This window comes from Lissotriton helveticus, chromosome 7, assembly GCF_964261635.1.
Source record: "Lissotriton helveticus chromosome 7, aLisHel1.1, whole genome shotgun sequence".
NCBI classification, from domain to species: domain Eukaryota; kingdom Metazoa; phylum Chordata; class Amphibia; order Caudata; family Salamandridae; genus Lissotriton; species Lissotriton helveticus.
Window position 1 is genome coordinate 825,854,710 of NC_136068.1, and position 16,962 is coordinate 825,871,671.

Here is a 16,962-nt window from a genome sequence, read left to right on the forward strand (position 1 = left end):
TTTGAGACGTGCAAATTCACAAAGAGTATGCCTCAAAACATTCAACTATTGTAGGTTACTAGGTATACTCTCGGCAACGTTTGAGAGCGCCTTAAACTCCTAAGACATCACCCCTGTGAAGTCCTAGGCCTATGGGAGCACTTTTATTTCTGTAAAAGGGCTAATGAAAGAAGCGCTTCACTAACATATTTGTGTATTCTGTGCATTAATGTTGTCTTTAACATAAAATGAGGATAACAAACGTATTGAGTACTCACATCTAATCCTGGTTCACCTTGTTTCCCCTGAGGTCAAGAAAAGAAAAAAATATATTGCCTTAGTTATACACTGTACCAGTTAGACAATTACACCCAGAAAGCAGGTCTCTTCAATTGCCCCAGTTTGCTGAGGAACTGGTTTGTACATGATTTAACTGTTAATGTTGAGCCTGGGCTGGAAATATGTGCCTTGCTCTCTATTATGTTAAAAAAAAAAATAAGGTGTACCACGTAGCCAGGGCTACTAAAAGTTTGAGTCGGCTTCTCTGCGAGGCAGTGCACAGCAAAACATCATGGAATAGCTGCTCCATCTGTTGCTGTGGTGGGGCAAACAGAAGGGCTGGGTGCATGAGTGCAGGGCAAATTCCATCAGAGCTGTCGCAATCACTCGGATATAACATATTAAATCAAAACCCTGGATTCGTTTTGGCAGGGTGTCATGGCCCTCTTCCTTCCCAAACAGGATGGTGTTTGAAGCTAGAAAATTATATCTGGTTTAGCCTGGGGGAAATTTGGGCCCTCCGCCATTTATGACAGGTCCTATATCAAGACAACTACTGGTCTTACAGGGCCACCACAAATGGTCACACAATGGCACCATATTGCAGGAAATGGGCTAAATAAAAGTACTTGTTGCTAAAGAAAAATGACCACTAAAAATGTCACTCATTGCAGGTGGTGGAGAAAGGATCCTAAATGCCTACCCGCATAGGCAGTGCTGGATATTCAGGTCCTCTCCCCAAGACTTTGAAACTGGGTGAGCTTTCATAAATGGGCGCCTAAGCAAGACTCCAATACGAATGTAGGAACACCCATCTTAGAAAGTGCATGTGCAAAATAAAAACACAAAAACAAATCAATATTAATCAAGTATTGGAAAAGCCAACTGATCTAGCATTGGCAGGCTGATAAAATGGCTAAAATTGTTCTTATTTTCTTAAGCTATGAAACAAAATACAAACAGGAAAAATAGAACATACAAGTCTATAAATACGGCATCCATTTGCTTGAAATATTTTTCATTACCAAAATTTCCATACCATAAACTTTTCACAGGACCATGTGAGTGCTTCCTAACTTGCACACGTATTTAGATGGGGTACAGAAACCATTTATATATACCATATATATATATTTTTTTTTTTCTCCAAAACACTCCTTATCCAGGCAGTAAATTCCTCACACTCGCAGCAGCATAAATCACAATTTATCCGTAGTTGCTTTTCACTTCCGCATTTATTTTCAGCTTTGTTAGCAAACCAGCACCCCAACGCGTTTCAAGGCAGCATGCCTCTTGTTCACGGGGAAAGTAAGCAAACGCCATTATCGGCCATACCATTATGTATCTATTCAAGATTACATCATTTCCTGCCGCTTGGCATTATGGTTATGGTAGTTTCCAGCTATTCTACATAAAAACAAATCAATCATAGTATCTAATCATTATCACATTATTATTTCGTGCCTTTCATCATTGTTATTTTACATTTTTGTAATTAAAATGAAACCGATCTTATTCATTACCAATGTTTACAATTCGTAGTCCAATTATACTTAATGGCTCATATTTATGTAAACAAATCTAGCCCTCCGGTGGGCAGAGAAATTAATATTCCACTTAATATATGGACAATACACCTAATCCTAATATCAAACATCGTATTTAGCCCTCCTGTGGGCATATATTTAATTCATTCTCAATAATTATTTCTCGCAGATTATTTTTGTTGTACATGGAAAACAATTATGTTCTTGTCGTATTTCAATGTGGTTCCACAATTTTCTATCTTTTTAAACAATTCTGCACATTCATGTGAAAATTTGACCATGATTCAAAATCTTAAAAATTATAATAAAAAAATTACATATTTGTAGGAAGAGTTAGTCAGAACTTATTTCATTGTGTTGTGGATTATATCCAACACTTCTACATAAGTACTTATGTTTTCATAAGTCCTCTTTCATTTTCTTTATCAAGAGTAGACATAATTATTGAACCTTCAGGGATCTATCAAAAAGGTGATATTGCTTATAAATGTGAATGTAGTTCTTCGTCATGATTAAGCCCCATCGGGGTCAGTGTTCTAAAGCTCAGGATATGTTTAGACTCCTTCTGTCTTAATACCTTTTCTCGATCACCTCCCCTCACATTATTGGGACTTGTTCTACAGCATAAAACTTCAGATCTTGCCAATTGCTTGTATGATATTTCTCCATTCGCTTTGCTATGGCATTTCTCCTATCATTGTTTGTGGTTGCACTTACGTGTTCTAAGATGCGCTTTTTAAGTTTGCAGATTGTACTGCCCACATATTTCATGGCGCATGGACATTCCACAATGTAGATTACAAACTGACTCCTACATGTGATTGATTGGCGAATTTTCAATTTTTTCTTATTCGCCATTTCTATCTCTTTCATATTTTTAGCGATTGCGCAAACTTTACATTTTGAACATTTTACAAATCCGACTGTTTTCAACCATCTTTTTGGTGATGTATTTACAAAATGACTATGGACCAATTGGTCCTTCTAATTTGTTGCTCTTCTGTGTGTTATTTTTGGCGTATCTCCAACAATATCAGCTACAGTCGGGTCTAATCGCAATATGTTCCAATGTTTGTTTAGGATTTTCTTGATCTGCTTATTTTCAGTGGAGAAGGTGGTTATCAGACGAATTTCTTTATCCTCAGTTGTTTGTTTGATCTTTGTTTCCATTAATTCAGTTCTTTTGATTTTTTCAGTTTTATGGTGGTTTGTACATATCACTTTATTGTCATATTTCAGTTTTTTAAATCTTGCACACATTGCCTTACTATTCTTGTGCCATTCCGATTCTTCCGAGCATATTCTTCGCACTCTAAGTAATTCCCCAAAGGGGATGCTTTTAATTGTATTTGGCTAGTGGACCTGATTTTCATGCACATAAATCTCCGTATCCAAGAATATGTTGTTCCTAACTTATCGTATATGTAAATCTCAAATTGCAGTCCGTATTATTTAACATATTAAAATACTCTGCAAATTCCTCATTACTTCCATCCCAGATGTTGAGTACATAGTCAATGTAGCGCAGCCACATGACGATTTTGCTGATATATTGATCATTTGTTGAGTTCCACGCGTAGTTAGACTCCCACCACCCCATAGATAAACATGCGTAGCTGGGACTGTGTGCGAATCCCATCGCTGTTCCGTTAACTTTTCTGTACACTTCTTCTCCGAACATGAACACATTTTCTGTTGTGCAAATCCTAATCATTTCCAATAACATTTTATTATGATCAGTGAATTGGATGTTCGGTTCAAACAAGTAAAATTCACAAGCCTTCAACCCAGTCTCATTGTCAATGTTGGTATATAATGATACTACGTCCATAGATATCAATTTGTATGAATCAATCCAGGGTAGTTCTTGAATATGGCGCAATAAATCACCCGTATCTTGTATATACGATGTCAATTTTTTTACATAAGGCACAAGGTAAATATCCATATAATTAGCTATGGGTTCTAAAAGAGCACCATTGGCTGAAATGATCGGACTCCCTGGTGGTTTAGTGGGGTGCTTATGAATTTTCGGTAGAAAATACATTGTCGCAGTTTTGGAGTGATCTGCAGTCAAGTATTTTGCTTCATCATCATCTAGGATTTGATTATTTTTCCACACTTGTATTTTTTTATCTAATTCAATTTTGAATTTTTTTGTTGGATTTTCTTTCAATTTTTCATAGAAAGTTTGATTCCACAATTGTGAGTGAGCTTCTTGAATGTACTGGTCTTTATCTTGTATGATTATATTTCCACCTTTATCTGCTATTTTTATTTCAATAGTATCATCAATTTTCAATGCTTGTAGTGCTGATCTTTCTGCTTTAGTTAAGTTGTCTTTATATTTCGTGTGCTTCATTCGACACAGATCTTTAATCATCGCTTCATGGAATAAGTACATTTTGTTGCCCTGTGGTAATTGGGGATACAATTTAGATTTAGCCTTTGGGCCACTAGTGCCTGCTCCCAATTGTGTGCATAACGTGTCAATTTCAGTTGTTTGAGAGCTGGGATCTTGGTCCATTTCCATTAGAGCTGTGTAACCATCCGAATCTTTTACTGTCAATCCGATTTCTGGGCCTGAGATATATTTTTTGAATTTTGCCATTTTTTAGTTTTCTGCGAATATGTCAACCAGTTTTATTTTGCGTACGTATTTATAGAGATCCACTCGCACTTCTGCCAGTTGCATGTTGTTTGTGGGGAAGAAATTTAAACCATGTTTGAATAGATCATTCTCCACAGGTGATAATTCTCGTTTAGAAAGATTAACTATTTGTAAATCCTCATTTGTTATATCTTGGTCGGAGTTTAGTTCCATTTCTGCTTCATGCTCCTTGTTCTTGTACCAATTCGGTTTTCTTAGCTGGAGACGCCTGCCTCTTGTTGGTTTCTTCGAGGATGACCACGCCCCTCCCTCTTCCTCGATTTCCCGCTGGTTGCGCTCCTATTGGTTTTTCCCCGTTTTTTTGTTGCAGGGCCAGCCTCATTTCTTCTAAAAAATTACACCTTGTACGTTTTTTTAACACTTTCTTGTTCCCCTTCACTGGCATCAGTTAATGTTAAGGATGATAGGCTATCAGCCATATATGCTGCTTTATCCAATTTATCCTGTTGTTTTAGTCTATCAAACTTGCGTGCATAAGTAAATATACGTCCTTCAGCGTAGTCATCTTTGTCACGCTGGAATTTGTTACATTTTCTTGCGCGTACTGAGTCTTCATGTCTCTCAATATACCCATCAAGTTCTTCCTTAAATTTCACTTGTTTGCTACTTAATTGGATTGCAGCCAACTCATTTTCCATCTCCTTTAATTGAGTTTTGATTTTTTCATGAGCTATTTCTATGTGTTTCACAAGAATCTCCATTAGACCCAATGATGAATGTAATATATTTTCACCCCACTCTTGTAATAATGCACTGCTGGTCTCCTGATGATTTGGCATGATGTTAATACGTAAGCCCCTGGGCACTTTTGACTTCCAGATATTTCTTAAGTGAAGTGATCTCCCACCACTTATTTATTTCTTTTTTAGATAGTTTTTCCCAGTTTCTTAACTTCGTTTTTGTGTCTACATTTTTTTGAGTGCCACCTGTGTCACTTCCTTTATTTGTGCCACTGCTCCTCTCTTGTTCAAAAAATGTACTCATTAGCTCTGTTCTTTTTGCCTCCCTTTTCTCCATCTTGCCGGTATTTATTTTAAGCTGTTAATCACTGCCGCGTTTTGTTTATATATACTTTTTTTTTTTTTACAGAGAAACATTATTCTACTGTGTCATGCAGCCATAATGTAAGCGCACAAAGATGCAAAAAACAAACAAAAAACCTCCAAAGATTGGAAAGGGAAAAATCACAACCATAGAAAGGTATTGCCCACTGGCACGGAAGTGCATTTTTGGTGAATATTAATATGTGAACCGTAAAAAATATTTCGCTTACTGTAAAGGTAGACGAGCCGCTGAGAGCTCGAGCCTTATGCTGGGCTGTGACTCACACCAAGGTCCTATTGGAACCTCAAGCCCAAAACAAGCTAACCTTTCATGAGCTTCTGCCTGCTAAGCTCATTCTAGCCTCATGCACAAAGAGGTAAAATCAAAGCATCAGGCCCGGACTGGCCGTTGCGGGCACCGGGCAATCCCCCGGTGGGCTGCATGGGTGGGGGGCGGTTTTGGCCCCCTGGGGGCCGTTTTTGTTACAGGGCCAAAACGGCCCTGTAACAAAATCGTCCGAAAACCGGCCCTGGAAAAGAGCGCGGTCGCACCCTCACGCCTCCTCGGGAAGAGGGGGGACGGCCGAGCACTTTGCCAGGGCCGGTTTTGGTTCCAACTCCGGCCCTGCAAAGCATTAACGTTTGAGGTAAAATGGGGAGACAAGTAGGTGCCCATTTACTGACGGATTTGTTCAAAGTGAAACTAAAAAAACCTGCCTTAACTGCGGCCTACCGACTTTACTTAATTTTGCGATTTTCTGCAAATATTTTACAACCCTCCTTTTTCTTCAGTACACCATATTTACAAAAACCTATTGTGTATAATTTAATAGATTATAATGGTGCTCTATCTATAAGAATCTGGGCCACACACAGGGTTCACGTGTCATCAGTCTTGCCTCGTAGTTCACTAATGGCAATATGGCCAGGATGGGGGGCGGGGGCAGATCGGTTCCAAGCTTATCTATAAAAACTATCACTTTTAATAGGTACTTCTTAATGCAGTAGAATAATGTGACATGTCAATCTCAACGCTTCCACATGCTAAAGAAATACACTTTTTTAATTTTGAAGAGACTTCTCATATTTTATGTCATGTTTGTTGTGTGAATTACATGACAAACTTTTTTAGGGCTCAGCTCGGGCATGCACTCTATGAGCCAAGCCAGACCGTTGGCTTGGCTTGCCCTGTTAAATTGTTGGCTCGCCGCATCTGACTCATAGGGCAAGACAGCCAATGACTAAAGTGGGCTGACTCAGGCCATATGCTTTGGTGGGACTGAGGGAATATGTGAATAACAGTTGAACAGAGCAATGTATAAAGAGGGCTGACCCAAACCACCTCTACATATGCATATATCTGCACATATTTTATTTATGATTTTTTTTATTACATAAATTTGGCAAAACAGCTTAAGATGCCTCTCTGCCAGCCTAAAAAACGAGCCTCACTAACAGCAGCAGCACCTGCTGTAATTTTGCAGTGAGGAGGGAGCAGCTTAGATGTCGCCTCTGCAGTAATTTGTATAATATGTGCTCACCCTCCCTACATCCTACTGGATTCTGCTCACCCACAAAACCATTAACTTCTTAACAATAAAACGTCTAACCGTGGGCTTCACATCAAACCTGGTCTAAATGTACACTCTTTAAACTGCTTCGAGGGCTCAGTAAGCATAATACACGCGACATATTAGGCCTTTACGGTTTTCTATGTGTAACCTTTAATGTAAATGTAATGTAAAAGGCATTTCTAAAGCACACTGCTACTCCAAGTTGGGAGAAACTGAGAGATGCCACATCAATCATGCAAAAAAAAACATGTTTTTAACGTCTTCCGGGTCTAAGGGATGCATCTTAACTCCATATGGAGTTTATTCCAGAGAGAGGGTCCCAAAGATGAGAAGGACCTACACCCTGTTTTGGACCTACGTATCTGAGGGATTAAGGCCAGAAAAAGTTTGGCTGAGTGCAGAAACCTGGAGGGAGCATAAAAAGGAATTCTTGCACTCAGGTACCCTGCCCCAGACTGATGCAGAGCTCTGTGGGTCAATAGCAAGGTCTTCAAAAGAATCATCTTCCTAATAGGAAGCCAATGCAACTTTCTAAGATAGGGGGAGACCTGAATTCTTAGAGGCATGCTGAGAAGCATTCAGGCTGCTGCATTTTGGACCACCTGCAGCTAACTGATCGAATTATCATGTAGGTATTCAGGTATTGATTTGCCATAGTCAAGTCTAGATGTTATCAGAGCTTGTATTACCAGTTTGCTAGCAGAGAAGGACAGAAAATGGAGGAACTTCCTGAACGCTCGCAGCTGACCAAAGCAGGTCCCTACTACTACATTAGACTGTGCCAGAAAGGATAGCCCACCATCAACCTTGATACCGAGATTTTTAACAGAGCTAGTGTGGCTTAGTGGAGGGGGAGAAACCTCCGGCCAAAAGGACTGCCAAGGCTCATCTGATTGTGTACCAAAGAAAATTAGCTCAGTTGTGCCCGCATTGCACTTAAGCTGCTGATGAGATAGCCACTGAAAAACATCTGACAAACAAGTTCTGATTTTTTCACCAGGGAATATTTCATCCCTACCCCAGGAAAAAAGAACGCCAGAGGAGTGAGGTATATATTGACTAATGTGGGGCTCAAGGCGTAACCCTGTGGCACCCCCACCTGTAGATAATAAGACCCCGATGAAACGGAGGACACCAGACCTCTACCTTTCAGGAAAGAAGCCAACCATGGGGCGCTAGGTGGCGCACATGGCCGCACGCCTGTGAGGCTCCTGCTGCTTGGCAGCATAATCCTCTATTTATCCTGCTTTTACAAGCACTACTATCAATAAAAGTGCCTGCCGTTTGTGTCTCACCCTTTGGCCCGGCTCAGGTTCAAAAACCTGCAACCGCGGACACCGCCAGATGATCCTGGGTCGTACTACGCCATGAGCGCAGGCTCGATGTGGTACACAACTGGAGGCAAGCCTGGCCGCAGCTGCTACGCGAGCCCCTGGGATCCCACGTGGTGCTTGGGCCTCAGCGGACTCATGCTGAAAGACGGCCTAACATCCGAGGCTTCCTGTACGTTTTAAATGAAGCTGGTTTGCCACACATCCTGCAGCTTTCACCCTCCTACACCGAAGTGGATGCGGACAGCGGCGGTAACTGCTGATAGAGACTAAAAGCGCTGTTTGGCCGGTGCCGTCCCGCCGATTCATATGCTCTCTCAGACCCTTCTGGCACAGTGCTGGAGATCATCTGGTCCGCGCTGATCCACATCCGTCTCTATACTACCCCGCTTGACCGTTGATGCGCAACTACTTTTGTGCCAGCTCGTAATCTCCTCAAAAAGACCCCGTACCTGTAGCCTGCTAAACCGATGCAAACATACAGTGCAATGTGGTGCTGAATGAAGGCCTGTCACCCGAGGTTTTCTGTTATTTGTAGGAGATGCTGTCTTGCCACACACCCTTTAACTTCATCCCCTGCGCTGAAGTGGATGCGGAGAGCAGTGATACCTGCTGCTGGAGACAACAAAAAAAAGCTCTATTTGACTTGCGGCACCTCGCCATTTACACAGGCTGTCCAGGATCCTCATCACACTATGAAGGAGATCCACCGGCCCCGCGCTGGCCCGTACCCATACTCATACACCTGCTTGTGCCAACTCAAGTTCACTTACAAAGACACCTAATCTAAGCCTGCTACACTGGTGTAAACATACAGTGCAACGAGGTGCACGCTGCCACCACTGGTCCACTTCCACTGGGTATCACAACGTCTCTCTACATACCCTCACTGCTGGCACACCCAGCTCTGCTGCCTTCTGGAATTGCGTTGCTATTGGGGCTCCGTTCCATTCGTCTGCTGAGCACAGGAAGACTCATCCTCATCATGCCTGATATATGAGCTGCACCGAAAAATTCCCTTCTTCCTTGGCATTGTTGAGACAGCTGCCCTTACTGAAGAGGTGAACACCACCCGTTTCCTTTGTCCAGCACGTGGACGGAAACAGACTCACCTGCCTTCACTCTGGGAGGAACACTGACGGTAGTGTTACTCTGACACCTCTCCATCTACCACCTGACAAAGCTACACCGTCATGTCTCCCCCCACTGGTTGTTTTACCTTCAGCGCAACATACTCCTTTCTACAATGGGGAAGGCAGATGGCCGACAATCCAAACTCCTCTTTGAAACCAAGAAGGCTGCCACGCGATCCAGCTCGGAGGACCCAGAACAGCCCAACGAAGAACAAGCGCAGACGCTGCTGGCCACCCAAGTAGGCGAAGTCAAAAGTTTACTACTGGCCATGAAACATAGCCTCACAGACATCTCAAGCAAAATGGACTCCATGAAAAGCGGCATGGATTTTATAGTCCAGAAGGTAGACAAACATGATGGACAAATCAAAGAGGCGGAAAGGCGAATCTTGGACAACAAGGATTCTACGGCTCAAATACAACAACAACTGGCACAAATGGACAAACTTCTCAAAGTTATTGCTGCCAAAAATAAAGATCTAGAGGCGCACAGTCGTCGCAATAACATCCGCGTCATTGGGATCGCGGAGAGCACCAACACTGGGTGCATGGAGGAATTCATCGAACGCCTGTTGCGAGACACCTTTGGTGCGGAGGCCTTCTCCCCCCAATTGATAGTGGAAAGGGCACATGGAACATTAGGCCCCAGGCCTCCCCAGGAAGCACTCCACGCCAGATTGTAGCCCGTCTCCTCAACTACTGGGATTGCAATACAGCGCTAAAAATGGCCAGAGGGAAAAAAGACATTTCATTATAAGGGCACCGAATTCACCATCTATCCTGATTTCAAGAGGCGAGAAGTAAATTCCTACCGGCCAAACAAAAGCTTTGGAAGGCGCAAATTGAATATGCGCTCATGTACCCGGCACGCTTGAGGGTTACATATCAGAGTAAACAATATTTCTTCACAAATTCACAATAAGTAGAGGATTTTCTCAAAAACGTCAAGAAACACCCAACACATCGTGATTCCAAGGAATGCCTCTCCAGGTCTCCATCCCCTGCAACTGACTGACTCTGAATGTCAAGAATCCTACCACTGGAGACAATTCATCACAAACTGTCTCTACCTGTCTTTCATCTTGGTCTTTAGGGGCCTGAGCGTGGGCAATACTCCCAGTGAGAGAAGCATGCCACGTCTCCTAGGCGATTTGTTTGTTTGATCGATAAGAGACAGATAAGTGGTAAGCGAAATAAACACGCACTCAGTTTTGGGTGGCGGGCATGATATAAATTATGTTAATAATTTGGACTATGCCAAGCATCCCTTTTCCCCTCCATCCCCTGCCACTGGGAGGCTCTCTTCACAGCTCAGGGAGAAGGGAGTATCTTGTTGCCCAGCAGCGAACCCCACACGGGCGCTCCCCTTACAGTTTTTTAGGGTATTTGATTTGGACTGAAGTGTCAAGGGTAAGTTGGAAGTTGGGTGGGCAGCAAAATGCCAGCACGATTGGGGTGCTGCTGTGGAGGGGAGGGATGGGAATTGTTAATTCAAGTCTTCACCACTTTTATTCTCCAGCAGGTGGACATGGCAGCACTCTTCGAGAGGTATATTCACAGCCTATGTCCAGAACACATCATGATAAGCACATACCGTTCTGCTATGACCCTGCATACTGAGGTGTTAAAGTAAATCTCCTCATGTTGAACATAAGGGGGTTGGGAGATCCCCGTAAGTGTAGGCAATTACTTACATATCTTGATCGACATCAAATTCACATTGCCATGCTGCAGGAGACACACTTTGACCCACACAACACTCCTAGTTTCGCCAGCAAGTGGGCCACAAACCAAGCCTTTTCATTGTACTCTACATATTCAAGAGGCACAGGGATTCTTATAAAAAGAACACCCCTTTCACTCTGAGTGGGACGTATCACGATTCATTAAGTAGAAGCTGCATGCTCTGGGGAACACTGGGTACACAATCGGTCACACTAGTGTGTTGTTACGGGCCGAATGCAGATGATCAGGACTACTTCACCACATTATGGGGGCAAATCCTTAACTTAGGATCCACTCATATTATTTGAGGGGTGACTTTAATACAGCATTTTGCCCCATCGCTGACAGATCCAACCCGCTCCCTCACCACTATACCAAAACACAGGGTGCATTGGCAAACATGTTCTCCGCTCATGGACTTACGGATGCGTGGAGATATGTTCACCCTAAGGGGGTCCTCGTGATATTTGGGACCCTCTAAAGTCGTATCTCCTGGAACATTCAGTCGATGCCATAAGCATTGGGAAAAGTCGTTTACAATGCGGTCGTTACATTGCGATGCCATTACATCGCGGTTTTTAGAACGCAAGTTGTTACGACTTGCGCTGGATGGGGCTCTAGGACACGGAATAGTATAATTTACTATCCAACACGGTACCATAAATCACAATGTATTTAATAGAAAAAAGAAAGAAACCAAATCCAATAGGTCACTTTTCACTTCTTTAAAAGTCTTTTTTTATTTTCTTTTTCTTTTTTCTTTTTCTTCAGATGATTAGAAGTTCATCATTCCATAATCATAAGCACTACAGTACACAAGGATTTCACAGAAGAAATAAAATAGAATTGTATCGGGAGAGTACTCCCATCCTCTTCATGCTCGATCCGTCCAGTGTAAAAGGTTTTACACTGGACGGATCGAGCATGTGAAATCCTTGACTTATGGAGTCTTTGAGTATCCCTTAATACCTTATGAAGATTGACAACGCACTGGAATGACATTGAACTACTTGTGACAGAATTGTCTTTATTGCCCTGAAGAAGTCATTGGGAGACTGTTCCCGTGACGAAACACGTGTTGGCTTTGTTTTTGGCTACGCTTGCTGTGTACTGTAGTGCTTATGATTATGGAATGATGAACTTCTAATCATCTGAAGAAAAAGAAAAAATAAAAAGAAAATAAAAAAAGACTTTTAAAGAAGTGAAAAGTGACCTATTGGATTTGGTTTCTGTTCTTTCTTCTATTAAATACATTGTGATTTATGGTACTGTGCTCGGGGACAATATCCTTTTCCTTGTATTCTCTGTTCACAGAGAAACCGTGGGGACGTTAGTGGCCGTTTTTCCCCTGTTCCCTTGAGCCAATGATTTGAGATGAGATAAGAGCAAGTGGTATTTGCGCAACATTAACCCAGCCACTAATCTATAACTGTTCTTACTATCCAACACCTTCCCTACTGTATGTAGACTGGAGTTGGAATAGCAAATTATACTACTCCTAAGTCCAGCGCCCTCCAACGCAAGTCGTTGTAACGACTTGCGTTGTAAAGACCGCGATGTAATAGCATGCGATGTATTAGCATGCGTTGTAATGTCATACAACCTAAGCACCACACGCAAAACCGGCAGCTGAACACAATACCTGGCTTCTGGTCACCTCTACATGAAGTATACATACTTTGCAGCAAAATTGTGTATTACGCTTACTCAGGTTTGTTCCCTGATAACATCTGTGGATTTGTTGCATACGGTCAATGATAAAAGTGCCTACTGTTGTTTATGTTGTTCTGGACACTTATGTATTTACATGTTACCTAAACTTCATTAATAAGCATGTATCTACCTGTGTACTGTATATGCTATGCTGTATATATGTTTCAGAAAACTTAAATAAATAGTAAATAAAAAAAAAGAAGCCAACCATTTCCAGGCCTGCCACCTGATCCCGAATGTTTGGAGACGTGCCAGGAGTGTGGTATTGTGTTGAATGCTGCTGACAAGTCCAGAATAATTAGCACAGCCCTGTCCAGACATCTAAAGTACCCCTGATGTCATCGACCACCTCCGCTAGAGCCGTCTCCATACAGCAACCGGGGCAACCTTTAATGCATCCAATTGACCCTTTCATCCTGTCACTAACTCTATATTCACATTTACTTGTATGAGAACCTTAGTGTCAATTAATGAGAACCTGGGTAATATGATAAACCAACTAAATGAGAAGTCATTCAATAAAATACAGAGTACAAAAATAAGAATTAATTATATTATTTTTGTTCACATTTTACCAAAATATTTTCAAAGGTTTAGCAGACTGATTCCATCGATAGCTGATTCCATCGATAGCAGTATTGCTAAAACAAAGAATCGACTTTTGATTTGGGATTGAGAAAAGGACTTGCTGTTTACAGCAACTCACTGTGTTAGTTGAATCTCAGTAGTTGTCACACCTGCTAAACACAGATACTCAGAGCACTTACCTTGTCTCCTTTGGCACCGGGCAAGCCAGTAAGTCCCACCGACCCCGGCAGTCCCTAGAAGTACAATGAACGAATCATACAATTGCTACAATACAAAAGAGGCGAATAATCTTCTTGTGCTCAAACAAACAATTTAACTTACTGGTGGGCCAGTGTAACCCTTTTCACCACCGTCTCCTTTATCTCCCTTATGACCGTCGATCCCCTAATGGAAAAGAGGGTGACTTAGCAGAGGAAATCTTAACATTTAAGTAGCCAATGCATTCAATAAAATAAGTATTACTTTGAGCACATTTTTAAGGTTCACTCCATGCAAAAGTGCTGAAAAATTACCAATACTTCATTCAGTAACTGAGTCAAAAAAGACTAACAAGAAGTTAACATTTTCTGTACTTGCAATGACTTTGCAGATGGAATTCCTCATCTTCAGGTAAATAAATATATTTTGCAACAGGAACATTTTGAATCAAACGATGCAAGCGTAATTATGCAAGATTTGAAAAGCCTTCCTGTTTTCCTTGCTCCAATACATCTAGCACAAAGCTGTTTCACACCTTTTGCTTTGGGCAAGCATTAAAAAAGGAACGGCTCCCTATTCCAACAATTTTTGAATATGGATCAATGGAATGCAACTCTCCACTCCCTATTTAAATTATGTTGCATTTTATTTTATTTTTTTCTCAGTAATATAAAACATCACAAATTAAAAGCTGAAAATTATTCTATTTTAAACCAACATTTCATTCCGCTTCCTGTGTGTACAAACACATTATGGGATCTACAGTTGCTGTTTTTGTGCAGCTATTTAGAAAAAAAGGGGGGATGAACCTTACGAACCTCTTTAAATGCTAGAAGTTTGTAAATGTGCTATACCTCAGCACATTGCCAAAAAATAGAAATATAACCTATAGGGAATAATTAAGAAAAGTGAAATCAATATCTTCAGTTCTGTGAAATCCAAGCATCAATGTTTAATATGTTATTTCTATTTTCATGAAGATTCTTTTCTGATACCTTAATGAAACCACCTGTACAAGATGACAGAAAGCATTGATTCACCAGGTATGGGGCGACCAACCTCTGAAAGGAATCTGACTGGCTGATTAGGTGTAAAAGAGCATGTCACGAGATAATAATGCCTTTGAGGTTGGGTTGACCAACAATAGAGTTGAAATCCCTCCTAAATGCAAACCACTCGTTTAGTTTCATAAACTTTTATTCGATTGCCGCTTATTATTGCAACCATAAAAAGTACAATGGCATTAAAATTATACATTTGTAAACAACGTTTTGGAAGCAAGTCAATCAGGTTATACACGGAAAAAGAAAAACACATTTACTTGAAAAACGTTAACTAAAATATGAATTAATCATAATTGCGTCGATATTTAATGCAAGCTTTTAAAAAGTTGGCTGTGTACTTCGCTATAAAACTTGACTCAAGAGATTGCAAGGACACAAATGCTGGGCGACAGGATCTTAAGCCCATTAATCGCAGTAAGGGCAGGATCCAGACCTTCCTAGGAAAAGTGTAATATTTGCAAAAGAAAACAATATGTAATGTTGATTGGGGGGAAAGATCGTCACAGGGACAAGGAATGATTGTAGGAGACCAGTCGTGGGAAATTGGAAAGGTTACAAGCCAGAAAAAAGAGTTAAAACGAAACCTTGTCAAAAGGTACTTTTCATAATTGTTCAAATGGAAGGTCAAATAAGGTGGAATACCCAGATACTTCTGAACAGCAACGATTTGTGAGTTTGCGGGTTTCACCAATTCCATCGAACATCGAAGGGCTCTTAAATGGCACAAACACAGCTTTTTTTAGTTCTTTCCTCGAAATGTCGCCCATACTGGGAGGATCCTGGAAAAAACTGCTATAGCCCATGTCACGACAAAAGTTCCTTATAAATACAAGCCAGGGAATTTTTTCCCAGTTATCAAGGGCTAAGCAATCCAAAATTAATGAGAGCGTTAGGTGGCAATCCTCTTTAGTCCATATGTGGTGCCACAAGAGCATTGGTTGGCAACAAATGGTGTCCGTGATGTAGTCCATACCCAATTCGGCTAGCGAGGCATAGATTGGGGCACTTTGTGGTAGGGCCAACAAATACTTAACAAACCCATTCTCAACAGTTTGAAATGGGTTTATTGGTCCATAGCCCCAAACCCCTGCACCGTACGTTGCCACACTGTGACACTTTGCGTAATAAATGGTAAGAAGTTCAGGAGGAGCCGGTTTCCCCAGTTTACTTGAGGAGGTGACTAGGGCTGCCGTTGCTCTCTGAAAGAGCAGCTTTTTGCTTGCCACAGCCTGCCGCCAGCTCAATGCATCGTCCACCACGATGTCCAGATAAGGATAAACGTGGGTTCGTTCAAGCTTGTTTTTTTTTCCACAAAGATGGATTTAGGACTCTTAATTTTTGGGCCGAGGTGCATTACAAATGTCTTTTTTATGTTAACCTTACGGCCAAGGGATCCCATATAGGAGCAGTACTTGTTGAGCTGTACTTGGAGTCGAGTCAGCGTCCTGGCAAAGATGACAGAATCGTCCGCGTATAGCAGCGTTGGTATAGGGCGATGTTTGATTTGTGGAAGGTCCTGGCTCCCTTCTAACATGGCTGTCTCCAGACCGTTGGTATATAAGTTAAACAGGAAGGGAGCCAGTACACAACCCTGCCTAACCCCTTTGGTAATTGGGAAAGGGGAGGAGAGTTCTCCGTTGATTCCGAATCTGACTCTTGCCGTTGCATCCGAATAAAGTTCGCGCAAGAGTGCAATGAGAGCGGGGTCGACCCCCATTTCCCCAAGCAAGGCCCAGAGTTTGTGGTGCAGGACACAGTCAAAGGCTGCACTGAGGTCGACATATACAAGAAATAAGTGACCCCTTTTGGCACCCACGTACTTCCCGATCAGAAGGGCGAGATTCAGGGCCTGCTCCACAGTCCCAAGGCCCGCCTGGAACCTATATTGAAGGTCGGTCATGACGTTGTTACTTGCTGCCCATTCCTGAAGACGTTCCAGCAGCAGTCGCCCCGCTACCTTACCCAAGGAGTCCAGGAGGGAGATGGGCCTGTAACAGACCGGATCATTCCGATCGCCCTTTTTGAAAATGGGGAGGAGAATAGATGTGGACCATGAGTCAATGAACCTGTCGTTACCGCAGCCAGTACCTGGGTAAGAAGTGGGGACCAGAGCTCGA

The 16,962-nt window shown here is 41.9% G+C and overlaps 1 protein-coding gene across 1 annotated transcript in view; it reads right to left on the reverse strand.

Annotated features, from left to right (window-relative positions):
• LOC144769251 (uncharacterized) overlaps positions 1–16,962 on the reverse strand; it is a 434,380-nt gene that overhangs the window by 36,694 nt on the left and 380,724 nt on the right. The window contains exons 21-23 of the mRNA XM_078653312.1: positions 13,905–13,967; positions 13,763–13,816; positions 258–284 (exon numbers count right to left, since the gene is read on the reverse strand). Coding sequence (XP_078509438.1) covers positions 258–284; positions 13,763–13,816; positions 13,905–13,967 — 144 coding nt within the window. The remainder of the gene's footprint in view (positions 1–257; positions 285–13,762; positions 13,817–13,904; positions 13,968–16,962) is intronic.